The 15,344-nt window shown below is 48.9% G+C and overlaps 1 protein-coding gene across 1 annotated transcript in view; it reads left to right on the top strand.

Moving 5' to 3' along the window:
* The window catches only part of DNAH10 (dynein axonemal heavy chain 10), a 140,356-nt gene that overhangs the window by 97,418 nt on the left and 27,594 nt on the right, over window positions 1-15,344 (top strand). Inside the window, exons 48-53 of the mRNA XM_007448657.1 lie at window positions 3,279-3,450; window positions 7,506-7,709; window positions 8,543-8,623; window positions 10,666-10,863; window positions 11,409-11,570; window positions 13,744-13,918. Of these exons, the coding sequence (XP_007448719.1) occupies window positions 3,279-3,450; window positions 7,506-7,709; window positions 8,543-8,623; window positions 10,666-10,863; window positions 11,409-11,570; window positions 13,744-13,918 (992 nt within the window). The remainder of the gene's footprint in view (window positions 1-3,278; window positions 3,451-7,505; window positions 7,710-8,542; window positions 8,624-10,665; window positions 10,864-11,408; window positions 11,571-13,743; window positions 13,919-15,344) is intronic.

Raw genomic sequence — 15,344 nt, 5'->3', positions numbered from 1 at the left:
AAGGTATTCTTTTGCACAAAATTCTTATTCATCTTCTCATGTCTTCTGGAATCAGATTGAACTCAGCATCATTATCATCATCACAGAGTGATCACTGTTGTTATGGGGTCTCTGGTCTCTATATGCACGTAATATGTCCACATTGCAGCTATTCGGAAAACGCAGAAACATCTAAAGAAAATAAAGATCATCTGTAATCTCATCACCTAAGTAAGGATTACCACTGTTGGTTCCTAGTAACATTTTGGTGCACATCCTTCCAGGATTTTCCTATGAGTCTACAAATATATTAACTTATTACCAGCAATGGGTTAATGTTATATGTAACTTTTTCTTAAGAGGGTCTTGTAAAATTTTATTTTCAAATTATATTTTTCAGAGTATAAAAATAATATATACCTTTTCCATTTAACATGTCAACATCCCTTGTCATTTGACATCTTTCAGAATCCAAATTTGATGAGTGTGTAGTACAATATTTTAATTAAAAATTCTTCTTTAGTTAGACATTTAGAAATATTACAATTTTGCAATATTATATAATTAACATCTATATGGAACTTTTGTAATCTGTTTTTTTCCATTTAACTCTAGATCACTGACATCTTTTAAAGTCAATAGCTATATATTTGCATTTTCCTTTGAAACACTGTACAATGTTCCCTTGTGTAGATATGCCACACATAAGCCTCTCTGTTGGTGGACATTTAGCCTTTTCCTTGTTTTGTTATTATAAACAGTGCAGTGATGAACATTCTTGTTCTTTGCACACCGATCAGTTTTTTCCATGCAGACATTTTCTTTTGAAATTGGGAAACTGGAGGGTTTAAGGTTATATGTTTTTAAAAGACTTTTGATCCGTGGCACCAGATTTCACATTAGAAAGGTTGGACCTGCATTCATGGTGGAGTTTGCCTCCTTGAATCAGGAGTAAAAAGGGCCTAGGGAATTCCCTGGCGGTCCAGTGGTTAGGACTCAGTGCTTTCACTGCTGGGCCGTGGGTTCGATCCCTGGTCAGGGAGCTAAGATCCCGCAAGCCTCGCGGTGTGGCAAAAAAAAAAAAAAAGCCTGGAGATGGAGGACCAGAGGAGAGGCAACGGATTTTTAATTTTATCCATAACTTTGTTAAAAATAGTTTTGAAGCAAATACGACTTTTGGATTTTTAGCAAATGTTAAAGATGGGTGGGGGGTACAGTGTCATTCTATTATTCACTGTATTTGGTTTATTTTTTTAAATGTCTTCATTAACAACCAATCAGTCCCACGACAAAGGATTAAACTGATTTATGCTACCAGCAATGTCCTTTTCTCCCTACTCTGCCAATACCAGGTATTGTCATTCTGATATCTGCCAGGGTTATGGGTGAAAACTATTATAGTTCAAATGAGAATTTATTTCTTTAATTAATAGTGCAGTTTGAATATCTTTTTATACGTTCATTAGATATTTGTCTTTTCCCTTTCGTGATTTGCCTCTTTATATGCTTATTGACTTGTGAGAACTCTTTATATAGAAGAGCAGTCACGGTTAATTCAATGAATCTAGCTTGAAGTATTTCACAAATATTAACCTTTTGTTGAAAGTATTTCTCAACTAACTTGGTTGATGTACCTTTAAAATTAGATAAAATATGTAATCAAAATCATCCATTATTCAAATGTAATTCTTTGACTATTGTTTCCTACATTTTTCTGTAGGATATAATGTTACCCTCTGGGCAAGTTGACTTTTCTGTTGATTATTCCAGGTAAAACGGATGCATTTTTGGGACTTCCCTGGTGGTCCAGTGGTTAAGACTCTGCGCTTCCACTGAAGGGGGTGCAGGTTCGATCCCTGGTTGGGGAACTAAAATGGATGCGTTTTCCTTTGAGGTAGTGCTTGTGCATCTAGGGCTCGAAGAATGGCGGAGAGGATGTCGGAGGGAAGTGGAGAAGGAGTGGGCTGTGCTGGGCCGTCCCTGTATCCTGGGAAGTGGAGGGGCAGTTGGGTAGGGGGACCAGAGAGAGCTGTCCATGCCAGGGGTGCCGGGACCTGTTGAGGGGGCGCAGTGAAAGCTACACTCGGGGAGGATGAACGGGGTCTGCTGGCGGCAGGTAGAACTGGAGACCTGATTATATGTGGCTGAAGGGCTTCCATGTTGCCCTGAGTTTGTGCCTGTGACTGTGTGAGAGGGTGTGCGGGTATCCACGTGTGTGTAACCGTGTGTGAATGTGTGTGAGGGACTTTGAGTGTGAAAGTGGGTGAGCACCTGTGTGTGTGCCCACGAACATGGAAGTGTGTCGACTGAGTGCATGTTTGAGAGTGACTGTGAGTGTGAGCGTGTGTGGGTGTGAAAGTGTGTGAGTGGCTGCGTGTGAGCACCTGTGAGTGTGAAAGAGGCTGTGTGTGTGTGTGTGAGAGAGAGAGAGAGAGAGAGAGAGAGACTAGAGGTAGAGGGGAGGGAGGAAATGAGGGATCTTTCTGTTTCCATAAATCTGAGCTTTTTCTAAACCGTTGTTCGCAGTTAAACCTCTACACATGTGAGCCGGAGGAAATGCTTGAACAGGAAAGACTTGGCTTACATTTATGTCCTTATTTCCATTTTTATCTATTTTGTGTGTAATAGGACTTTTGAATTTAAGATTTTTTTAATTGCTTCTTATTCGGTTTTTTTTACACATCTTCCCCCAGTTTATCTCATTTTAAATGAGTTCGCACAGTGACTGTACCCACACGCATTTCCTCTGTTGCTTGGCTATCGTCTGCCTTCCCTCCTTCCCAGTAACTCAAATGACTCTTTTGTTTTTTTGGCCGCCCTATGTGGCTTTCGGGATCTTAGTTCCCCAACCAGGGATGGAACCTGGGCCGTGGCGGTGGAAGCGCCAGGTCCTAACCACTGGACTGCCAGGGAACTCCCATCAAATGACTCATTTTAATGACTGAGGGTGTCCTTTGCATTACCCCCACCCCTCTTTTTGCAGCCATATTCATAATCCGTCTGGACAGGCCTTGTTCCCTGCATAAGCTCTCACCTCGCACACGTGTGCGCCCGCACAGGACGTCCGCTGTGGTTTGTTTGACAAAAAGGGATGTCAGTTTTCTGTGTCCTGCATTTCTCACTCAACCGTATCTTGTGAAAATGGCCCAGGTCATCCAGATTTGCTGTCGCTGGTCCCTCTTTGATGGTGGCTCAGCCCGAGCTGCGCTGCCTGGAGCTGTCCTCTCTCTCTGCACTTAACCTGGACACCCTCCCTAGGGCTGGTGGTCTCACGGGGATGCTGTGCTCCGTGTCGGCAGGTGTTTGAGGTCCTTCTGAGCCGCGGCTACTCTGAGAACAGTTTCCGGGAAGATCTGAAGAACCTTTACCTGAAACTTGGCATTGAGAACAAGACGATGATCTTCCTGCTCACGGATGCCCACGTGGCCGAGGAGGGTTTCCTGGAGCTCATCAACAACATGCTCACCTCAGGTACCAGGATGCGGGTCTCGCACGGGCTTTGCTGGTCTCCGCTGCTCAGCTTTCAGCGGAGGCCGTCTGATAAGCGTTACCTTTTTAAAGCACTTCCTACCTGCAGAGGAGGCATAATTCAGGCTCTCACAGGTGGGTAGGCACATCACAGGCCAAGGGTACAGTGTGTACGGCGGGAGCGTGGTGAGCTGGTGGACGGGATGCAAACCAGGTGAAGGGGCCACACCGTGCAGGGCCTTGTGAGCCATTTAAAGGAGATTAGATTTTTTTTTTTTTTTGCGGTATGCGGGCCTCTCACTCTTGTGGCCTCTCCCGTTGCGGAGCACGGGCTCCGGACGCGTGGGCTCAGCGGCCGTGGCTCATGGGCCCAGCTGCTCCACAGCATGTGGGATCTTCCCGGACGGGGGCACGAAACCGTGTCCCCTGCATCGGCAGGCGGACTCCCAACCACTGTGCCACCAGGGAAGCCCGAGATTAGATTTTATTCTGGGTGCAGTGCTGTGGTACGGATTTACATTTTTATTTATTTTTATTTTTTATTTTATTTTTGGCTGTGCTGCATGGCATGTGGGATCTTAGTTCCCCGACCAGGGATTGAACCCACGCCCCCTGCCTTGGAAGTGCGGAGTCAACCACTGGACCGCCAGGGAAGTCCCCAGATTTCCATTTTTAAAAGAGCCCTCTGGCTGCCCTGTGGGAACTAGATTAGAGATGCATCAGACCCCCGAGAGGGCAGCCAGCTCGGAGCTGCTGCCCAGGTGCAGGTGAGACATGACGGCGACTTGGACACGGGTGGGGCAGTGGGAACGGAGAGAACTGGTGGATTCTCGAGATATTTTGGAGGTAGGGCCAATGGGACGTGGATGGACCGGACGAAGTGAGGAAGGGAGTGTCAAGCATGATTCTCGGGTTCCTGGCTTGAGTGAGTGATGAGTGGTTCCGTTTACCAGGAAGGGAAGACCAGATCGGGCCTGTGTCATGTGGGGCTTGTGGAGTCGGCTACATCTACGGGCTGTTAGGTAGTGTGTTTGTTTTCGAGGGCTGCTGTAACAGAGTACCGCAAAAGGGGTGGCTTAGACAGCAAATGTCTATTGTCTCACGGTTCTGGAGGCCAGGAGTCCGAGATCAGGGCGTCGGCAGGGCTGGTTCCTTCTGAGGGCTCTGAGGGAGAATCTGTCCCACGCTTCTCTCCTGGCTTCTGGTAGTTTGCTGCCAATCTTTAACATTCTTTGCCTCATAGAGGCATCACCCCGATCTCTGTCTTCGTGTTCTCTTGTTGTTCTCCCTGTGTCTTTCTCTTTATCCAAATACCCACCTTTTAGAAGGACACCAGTCATATTGGATTAGGACCTACCTTAATGACTTCATTTTAACTTGATTACTTCTGTAAAGACCCTATTTCCAAGGATAGATGAGTCTGATGCTCAGAAGGGCCTCGGGTGGAGATGTCAATTTCAGAGTCACTGGCCTGTAGTTTGTAAAACCTTGGGGATGGATGCAGTCATCCCGGGGGAGAGTGTGAGAAGCAAAGCGAGTCCAGGACTGAATTCAAAGAGGAAGAATGAACCAGAGCAAGAGAACGCAGAGGAGAGCCAGGAGCAAGTTCCTCTTTATATCTTGTCGTCCACACGGCTGTGATTTATCACAGCAACAGGGCACACAGCACGATCAGCCAGGCGAAAGGCACGTGGGGTAAAGTCTGGGGGAACCAGGCACAGGCTTCCAGAGCCCCTTCCCTGGGGTGTTGCACAGGATACACTCAGTCTCCCAGCGAGGAGTTGTGACGACACGTGTGAAGCATCCTCAACCAGGGACACCCAGTAGAGACTCAGCACTCAGGCTGTTCACTGGCGGCTGGTCAGATAGGCACCTTCTGCCTGGCACATACCAAATTCCAGATTTCCAGGGGGGGAAGCAGGTGGTCAGCATAAACCGCAGTTTGTACAAACAGCTTAGGCATGGTAAGCCCCTCTGATTGGTGAGTGGTGGTAGGAACCCTCGTGGAGTCTAAGTTCCCAGGAGCCAGCCAAGGGCCAACACTGTAAGCAGGCTTTCGAAAGGGGAGCAGTCTCGGACCTGCTGTGTTAGCTCTTTTCTCAGGAAACCCATCTGATATTTAATAAAAATGTTTTGTACTAATTTGAAATGGTACAAATGGTGAACAACAAAAAAAAGGAAAAAACCAACAAAAACCCCAAAGCCCAACTAGCCAGAATCTGGCTGTTTCTCGTCCTGAGGGGGCTCCTCCCCTGCCCGCCTCCGTGTATTTAGTTATTCCATAACTCTCATCAGGTCTAAACCTTGGAGTGTGTCGACTCTTAGCCTCTCCCACATTTGTGAATGCTTTTCTGTCTCTAAAGCCTGTCCCTTCCCTTGTGACCCCTTTACCATCTAAGCCAGACCCTCGTCGTGTCTGACCTTGACTTTTTGCAGACATCTCCATATTGCCCTTCCTCCTAAGATACCACTCTCTGCACATTGCACTTGTGTTTTCTTTGCTCCGGGTCTCCGTGGACTGACTTCTCCTGTCTCTGCAGCCTGGCCGCCTTTCTCTTCTCATTCTCCAGGTGTACTCTTTGCATCCTGCCTCTGCATCTTGCCCATGCCTGGCACACTCTCTCTCTCTCTCCATCTCTTTATCAGCCTCCATGGTTGCAAGTGGCAGGAGCTCAACCCAAACAAGCTTATGTAAAGTTAGGGAGAAATGAAGGAGATGGTATTGATTCTTGGAACTGAAAAAGTCCAGGTTGGATTCAGGTGCTCAAATGATATCATCAGGAACTGGTCTCTCCCTCGCTCTTGGCTTTACTGTTTTTCTTTTATTTGCATTCTTGGGTTTTCCCAAAGTAGTTTTAAAAAATGGCACTAGAAGCTGCAGACTTGCATCCTCCTTTCTTAGCCCAGTGAATGAGGGTTTCTCTTTCCCAGGAGTTGTGGCCAAAGTGCCTGGCAGGGCTCTCAATGGCTAGCTCAGATCACATGCCCATCCCTGAGCCAATGACTTTGGCCAGGGTCATGCAGGGTTCTGATTGGTCAGACCTGGGGTAGTGTCATGACTACCCAAAACCACATCCAGACTTAGAATGGATGAGAAGTGATTCTCCAAAGGAAAAGAGAGACCTATGACAAGAAAGGGGGGGAATGCATGGGGGCTGGGGGCAAAAACAACAGAACTCCACTTTCAAGTCCAGCACCAAGGAAACTTTCCCCCCAGTTTTAGCTCTAGGGCCTGCAGGGTCACCCTCCTCCAAGAAGCCTCCTTGACTGGGCCAGTTTCCTGTCTCCTAAATGCCTGGGGCACCTACTAGGCTATTGGTGTGGCATTTAGCACACGTGTCCTTGGGTTGGCAGCGGACTTTTCATACATGGGTCACAAACTTGTAATCGGGATGTAAATGTCAGCCCTGTTCTCTATCTGTAAACCCCACTGCAGGGCTCAGGGTGTATTTTCTATGAAGACTGAGTAGGGTCCGGTGGGTCCATTTAATAGTACCCCAAAGGATCAAGGGCAAATAGCTCTGAAGCTCTTATGCTTTGCTGCAGAATGAAGGCTTTGCCACTCCTCCTTGGCACTGGTGACATTAGGGGTGGGATCATTCTTTGTTGTGGAGGCTGTCCTGGGTATTATGGGATGTTTAGTAGCATCCCTGGCCTCCAGATGCCATTAGTTCCACCCCCCGTGACACACACACACACACACACACACACACACACACACACGTTGGGACAACCAGAAATGCCTTCAGACATTGCCAAATGTCCCTTGGGAAGGGCAGAGTTGTCTCCAGTTGAGAACCCCTGCTCTGATGCTCACGATAACCCGCCCAGGTAAGCAGGAGGCATTTGTTATTTCCATTTCACAGATGAGGTGACTGAGGCTCAAAGGGATTTACACACACGGCAAGTGAGCCTTGGGCCTCAGAGTTGGGACCCAGGCCCTGCTCTCCGGACTCGGCATCCACAGCCCTTTCGTGACGCAGTGGTTCTTGCCATTTCAGTGCCTCGAGAGATAATAACCCTGGAACTTAAACAGAATCCTGGCCTTTGTTTTCTAGGAATCGTGCCCACGCTTTTCCCAGAAGAGGAGAAGGAGTCTATCCTCGGTCAGATTGGACAAGAGGCTTTGGAGCCAGGGCCGGGCCCGGCCAAGGAGACCACGTGGCAGCGCTTCCTGAACAAGAGTGCGGATAACCTGCACATCGTCCTGGGCATGTCGCCGGTGGGGGGCGCCCTGAGGACCCGCTGCAGAAATTTCCCAGGTGCCCTTGAGTGGAGCCTGCAAATCCATTTTCCCCCTTCAGCAGGGCACGTGTCTTAGGGAGGGAATGACATATGAGGTTCCACCAGCAAAGTGACCCATGCCATGGTCATTAGGTTGAAATGTGGGCCCTGCCATGGCGGATGAGCCCCGAGCGGCCCCTCACATCTGCCAACAGGCTCTCGTGTTGCCGCTGGATGGCTGTTATCCTTCTGACACAAGGAAATGCTCACGGTCTCAGGTGCAAGGCCCATAGCGAGTGCAGTGTAGCTCTCCGCGCCCTTCCATCTGGGAAAATTCTGGCAGCCTCATGGAAGGTGCAGTACCTGCCCCTAGAGCAGAGAGAGGCCGTTTTGCTCCCCCAGGGGGACATTTGTCAATGCCTGGAGACATTTTTGCTTGTCACAACTCTGGTGGGAGGCGGCCACGTATCCAACTGGTATCTAGTTGATAGAGGCCAGGGGGCTGTCAAACATCCCACAGTGCACAGACAGCCCCACCAGATAGGATTATCCGGCCAAGTGTCGATAGTGCCGAGGTTGAGAAACCCTGCTTTTGATCATTATTTTTGTTTATTTACTTATTTTTTAAAATTTTTGGCCGGGCTGCGCGGCATGCGGGATCTTAGTTCCCCGACCAGGGGTCGAGCCCGCGCCCCCTGCATTGGAAGCGCAGAGTTCTAACCGCTGGACCGCCAGGGAAGTCCCTTGATCATTATTTTTGGACCCGCCCAGCTCATTCACCAATGTGTTGGGTACCAAAGACGGTATCCATGTTCTCGAGCATCTCGGAGTTGCAGAGCGATCATCTCTTTTGTTTCTCTTTCTTTTCAAGGTCTAGTGAATAACACCGGTATTGACTGGTTCATGCCCTGGCCTTCCCAAGCTCTGCATGCAGTGGCTAAGGCTTTTTTAGGTAAGTGACAGCTAATGTGGGGACCACGTTGACAGTATAACAAAGCAATTTGTTATCCTTTTTCTGACTCTGAATTTTGGTCCAGTAGATTCTGTCACCATTAACCCCCATGGCCGTGAATGGTGTTTTAGTTTGTTAGCGTGTTTTGATTTATATTGTGTTTTAGTCCAAAGAGATTACGGGGGATTTACAAGGACAACGTGGGATAAAAATTGATTAGGTATCATCCAAAGTAGGGGTCAGCAAATCAGTGTTGATTTTGCTTTACAGTTTCCAAGCCCTGAGGCCTTGATTATTAATTTTAATCTTCAAAATAAGAAAGCAAGTCACTTTATCCTCAGGGAGAAACTTTTTATCTGGACCTAACTTGAGCAGATTTATGACACTGGCTGACCTTGTAAATAGCGTCAGCCTTATAAATACGTATTCAATAAATAAATAACTAGTCCCACTTGGTAGGCAGATTGCAGTCTTTTGGGGAAGGGGGCTAAGAGAATGACTCTCTCCTGATGATATAGCTCAGGAATCAGCAAACTTTTTCTGTAAATGACCAGATGATAAACATTTTCAGCTTTGCAGGTCATACGGTCTCTGTTGCAACTACTCAATTCCACCATCGCATCAGGAAAGCAGCCCTAGACAATATGTAAATGAATGGGCGTGGTTGTGTGCCAATAAAACTTTATTTACAAAAACATGTGGTAGGCCGGATTTGTCCTGCAGGCTGTAGGTTGCCAATCCTGATATAGATGTGCCTTAGGTTTCATAGGCTCGTTAGCCACCTCCATGCATTAGCACTTAGCTTTGCTTTCAGTATTCAGTGATTCAGTATCATAAATAATGCTGCATGGAGTTTGCTCAGAATTTTTTTCCTTAGGTTTTATCTCTGGAATTGGGATGACTGTACCCATAAGTATGGATATTTGTGAGGCAAAGCTTTTCATGCATGCTGTTAAATTGGCCCATGGCTGTGGTCTGCTAATCCCTGGTATGATTCAAGATCAAATATGCAGAATCTGGATGAATGCATGCTTTTGGTCATACTTCCTTCCTTCATTTTCTGCTTTGAGGTGAAAGTATTTTGCAATCTGTGAGATAATCCAAGTGATGTGGTTTTGGCACCGGGAGTGATTATTAATTCTTTCAGCAGACTTACAGGAAGACCTACCTTGTGCCCCGTATGTGCTGGGTACGGGGGATACAGCAAGGACACTGAGCAAATTTCTCTCCTGGAATCTCAAGCCCCTCCTACTACACTGCCTTAGCCTTCCTACCAGTAGGGACAGAGAATTGGCTTTCTGTGTTCTTAGAGAAATTGCCATCCTTTTGAGCGTGGATCAGTATTGTGGTCCAGAAAAGCCACTGGCAAGTGATAACTGCTCTTTTCTATTAAAACATTTTTATATCGTATTTTATTGTGGTAACATGTATATAATATAAAATTTGCCATTTTAAGTGTGCTCTGTTACACTAATTACATTCACAATGTTGTGCATCTGCTACCACCATCCATCTCCAGAACCTTTTTCATCTTTAAAACTGGAACTCTGTCCCCACTGAACACTCACTGCTTGTCCTCCCAGACCTGCCCCCAACCTCTGGTAACCTCTAATATACTTTCTGTCTCTACGAATTTGCCAACTCTAGATATTTCATGTAAGTCAAATCATGAAACATTTGTCCTTTTGTGTCTAGCTTCTTTTACTTAGCGTGTTTTCCAGGTTTATTCATGTTGTGGCGTGTGTCAGAATTTCCTTCTTGTTCAAGGCTGAATGATATTCCACTTATGGACAGATCATATTTTGTTTATCCATCCATCTGTTGATGGGCACTTGGACATGGTTCCCACTTTTGGCTACTGTGAATAGTGCTGCTATGAACATTGGCGTCCAAGAATCTCCTTGTGTCCATTTTTCAGTTCTTGTGGGTACAAACTTAGGAGTGGAATTGTTGGGTCACATGGGAATTCCATGTTTAACTTTCTGAGGAACTGCTCCTTTCCTTTCTTTATGAGCCACCCTTTTCCATTCCTTCCTCTTCAGGGACTAATCCGCTGATCCCAGTAGAAAATATGGAAGATCTGGTAGAACACGTTGTTTTGGTCCACGAATCCGTGGGTGAATTCAGTAAACAATTTCTACAGAAACTGAGGCGCAGCAACTACGTAACTCCCAAGAACTACCTGGATTTTATTAACACGTATTCGAAGTTACTGGATGAGAAAACTCAGTATAATATAGGTAAGACTTGGGAATGGGACGGTTAACAGGAATTGTTATTACTTACGAATGAAGATCCAACTGCTGATCTTTTCCTTAAGTAGACACTTCTTAGCAAGATTGGGCATACTCAGGATTGAGGCAAAGCAAAGCACATTTTGGATTTTGCATTTCAGGGTGATTCGTCTGTGTGGGCAGGACCCTGGCATGCTTTTATTTTTGTTTTTCTGTGCTGGGCCATGCACTTTCTTAGCTCTGTATGTTCATCGCATTAGAGATACTATTTGATGAGAGCAACGTGCCCTGCTGGAAAATGTTTTTTAAAAATGCTTTGGCTCTGGTTGTTGGCCAAACAAATGGTTATGTTCAGAAATACATTCATTTTGGAAGATGCCATCCCCAGACGGCAATGGAGGTACTGATAGATGCTTGACATCTCATGAAAATGATTTTTTTTTTTTTTTTCCCGGTGAGCCCAACTTGGACGAATCGCACTGGAACGCTTGTCTGGGTGTGTTGGGAACAGCGCCCCCTGGAGGGTGAATACCTGTGTTCCCTTTCCTCAGCTCAGTGCAAGCGTCTGGAGGGGGGGCTGGACAAGCTGAAGGAGGCCACCATCCAGCTGGATGCGCTGAACCAGAAGCTGGCCGAGCAGAAGATTGTGCTGGCGGAGCAGTCAGCTGCCTGCGAGGCCCTGCTGGAGGAGATTGCCACCAATACAGCCATAGGCGAGTGCGCGCCCAGCTCGGGGAGTCGGGACGCCCCACGCCCCACGCCGCCAAAAAAAACCCCAAACAGGACAGGGCTCCACTGGGGGACTTCCCTGGGAAGCCACTTGTAGGAACTGGCATCTTTTGACCCTTGCATTGCTATGTTTTCTGAGTTAGCGTCAAGCCCCCTATAATAGGCACTAAGACGTTACCATATGCAGGACCCACAGCTGGTAGCTTGAGGATTTGCCAGGATGTGGAAAAGTCATCTCTTTACCCTCAATGAGCTAGTGAACTGGGTCGGTTTAAATGACCTCGGCCTGAGCATCATTCACTTGGGACTTTCTTGGTTCTAACGTGAGCCTGTTTCCGCGTTCTTTCTTGGGCCCCTCACCTGCTCTTCCTGGCCTGGCGGCTGCTCTTGGTATGGTTCCCTCCTGCTCTAAGAAATTGGCTTTCTTTTTATTTATTTATTTATTTGTCTGTGCCGGGTCTTAGCTGTGGCACACGGGATCTTTTTTTTTTTTAGTTGCGGCACGCATGCGGGATCTAGTTCCCTGACCAGGGCTCAAACCCGGGCCCCCTGCATTGGGAGTGCAGAGTCTTAACCACTGCACCGCCAGGGAAGTCCTGGAACTGGCTTACTTTACATGACTCTCACACAGGACAACTCCTAAGCTGCAGCTCTGCCACGACCCCTAACCCTTCTCCCTGGGTCTTGGGGCTCCCGTTTCTGTCGTCTCTCAGAATCCTGTGTTCTGATGCGTGTCCTCCTCAGCTCATCCCCGGATTTCTGCAGAAGCCACTCAACCTCCCTGCCTCTGGGTATTCTCTTCCTAGCCCGTGTTTGTGTCGCTTCTGCGTATGACCTTGGTTCAGTTCAATTCCAGCCGTATCGTGTCAGGCCCTATCCACAGGACCCATTTTTCATTACTCTGGTCACAGCACCCAACTTGGCTTTGGCACCCTGTCTGCTCTTGATCCACAGTCTGGGCTGTCAGGTTGGGCTTGTTCCCGCCCTGGCTGGATCAATTAGACGTTCTCCTGGAGTTCACATTTTGAATCAGCCAACCTGAACGCTTGCTTGTGGACTTGTGAGGATGAGTCCCGAGAGAACGCCCCATCAGGGAGAGACTGCTGAATTCAGCGTGCGTTTATTGAATACCTACTGTGTTCTTTTCCTAGGGCTGCCATAACAAAGCACCACAAACTGGGTGGCTTAAAACAACAGGCGTTTATTTATTCTCTCACGGTTCTGGAGGGCAGAAGTCTGAAATGAAGGTCTTGGCAGGGCCCTGCTCCTTCCAAAGGCTCTAGGGGAGGATCCTTCCTGGCCTCTCCCAGCTTCTGGTGGTGGCCTGCAATCCTGGGCGTTCCTTGGCTTGTAGACGCATCCCTCCCATCTCTGCCCCTCCATTGTCACGTGACCTTTCCCCCTCTGTGTCTTCACATGGCCTTCTTATAAGGACACAGTCATTGGATTTAGGACCTACCCTAACCCAGTATGACCTCGTGTTAACTAATTACATCTACAAAGACTCTCTTTCCAAATAAGGTGACTTTCTGAGGTTCTGGGTGGCCATGAATTTTGAGGGGGACACTATTCAAGCCAGTACACCTACTGTGAGGCAAGCTTTGTTCTAAACGCTGGGGTCACAGGCCTCGGGGAGATGTTTACGTTTCTAGTGAGTGGGGCCGATCAACAAGCCAGTGATCAGATGAAATTTCAGATTGTGATTAGTGTCATGAAGCAAATAAACAGAGTGACGAGACTGAGAGTGACCTCAGGGGAGGGTGGCTTTTGAGCTGGGCTGAATGAATGTGGGAAAAGCTGATGAAGAACCAGAGAGATGTCTGTGAGCCAGAAAAACAGGGAGGGCAGCTCTGATGTCCTCAGCTAACACTGGCCAGGCAGGGCTGGAGGCTGTCTTGTGGGATGGAGTGGGGCGGGGGGAGGGGGACACAGTCAAGGAGGGTCAGAGTCGCAGCAGCTGTCCCTGTGCTGGGGACCCCAGGCGCCGTGAGGACATCTGTCCCAGTGGGAACGCCCAAGGCCGCCATATTGGCCGAAGCTCATTCAGCCCCCTCCGCCCAGCGCCCACCTTGAGGGCTGCGCTGCTTTGGCTCAGGAGCGGTGGTCCATCCTCCCCATGCCCCAGCGGCTTCACTGACCTCCCCCTCCCCCCCACAGCGGAGGAAAAGAAGCAGCTGGCGGAGGAAAAAGCCACGGAGATAGAGGAGCAAAGCAAGGTCATCGCGGCGGAGAAGGCTGAGGCTGAGGCGGCCCTGGCCGAGGTCATGCCCATCCTGGAGGCCGCCAAGCTGGAGCTGCAGAAACTGGACAAGTCGGACGTGACCGAGATCAGGTAACGGCTGGCCATCTCCCAGCGTGCTTGGCCACCAGGGTCACTCCTGACAGTAATTATGAGATAATCATAGTTGTTCGGCATTTCTGTGCCGGCCGCTGTGCCAGGCACTTTCCGTGGTGGGGACTGTTCATTGTCTTCATTTGCAGATGAGGGACGTGGAGCCCAGGGAGGTGAGCTGACTTGCCTCAGGCCTCCCAGCTAGTTGGTGCCATGGCCCACTGGCCTTGAACCCAGGCTGACTCACAGAAGGAGACTGGGCTCCAGAAGGGGCTGGTGGGAGAGCTGGAGCCTTGTAAGTCAGTCCTTTTTACGGGAAGGACAGAGGAGTGTCTGCCCTAAAAGAGGCAGGACCCTGGATGCAGGCAAGGTGCCACAGGCTGAGAGTGGACGGGATACGCCCTCATCCATTTCTAGCCAAACGCCGGCCTTTTACAGGTGGGGAGAGTAGTGTTTGTTTGTTTGTTTTTGTTTTTTTGCCACACCGCGCGCGGCTTGTGGGATCTTAGTTCCCTGACCAGGGGTTAAACCTGGGCCCTGGCAGTGAAAGTGCTGAGCCCTAACCACTGGACCGCCAGGGAAGTCCTGGGAGAGTGAGTCTTTACTGTGGCCCCAGACATTCTGCAAATCAGTCTGTAAAATGACTCCATCCCCCGCAGCCAGAGGGCCCATTTGCTGTCCAGAAGAGGGGTCTGGTGTGGAGCTTTCTCCCCTCCCCCCCGCGGGGCGTGGTCCTCCCAGGGCACCCGTTCGTGGATCTCCTGGTAAGTTTAGCACCGTGAGCGAAGCCAGGAAGAAACGGTGTCCTGTCTGCCCCCTCCACCACCCCCCGCCCGTCATCGTGGTGCCAGCCCCCGCACGCGTGTCCCTGCATCGGGAGCCTCGGCTCTCTCCTCACTCCCCGTCACAGCCTCGTTTTCAGAAGGGGTTCCATCCTTCTGGCCCCGCAGTCAGGTCTCCTGTGAGAGAGACTCCTGTCTCCAGGCTGGAAGCTGACCTGCGTTTTGTGTTCCTGGCGGGGTGGTGCTGCTTCTCTGAGCTCATCTCTTTTGCTAAGGGCCGAGCAGCATCCCTTGTCCAGGGTTGTGCTCTGGCTGTTGGCTCATTTGTGGAACATGTGGATTGAACAGAACGTTCAGCCAGTTCCAGGGCAGGGGGCCCTAGTAACTCCTGGGGGGTCATCAAGAGCTGCTGCTGCTCTTAGCAAGAGGTCATGATTTCAGAGCTTTGCAGTGTGATTGCAATGAAGGTATAAGGATGGATGTTTTAAAACTGCAGTAGCATGCGCTGGAAGTTTAGACTGAGTTGTGGGAGAGACCCTCAACATGCACATTTCCAAGGGAAACATCCAACCACTGGTTATACAGATTTGCGTCACTACTCCCAGGTCAGCAGCATAAAAACATTCTGAGAGCAGAGAGTTGGG

The sequence above is a fragment of the Lipotes vexillifer genome, unplaced genomic scaffold (assembly GCF_000442215.2).
Source record: "Lipotes vexillifer unplaced genomic scaffold, Lipotes_vexillifer_v1.1 scaffold21, whole genome shotgun sequence".
NCBI classification, from domain to species: domain Eukaryota; kingdom Metazoa; phylum Chordata; class Mammalia; order Artiodactyla; family Lipotidae; genus Lipotes; species Lipotes vexillifer.
Note: the sequence above shows the minus strand (reverse complement) of the source record. Positions and strands in the feature narration are given on the sequence as shown.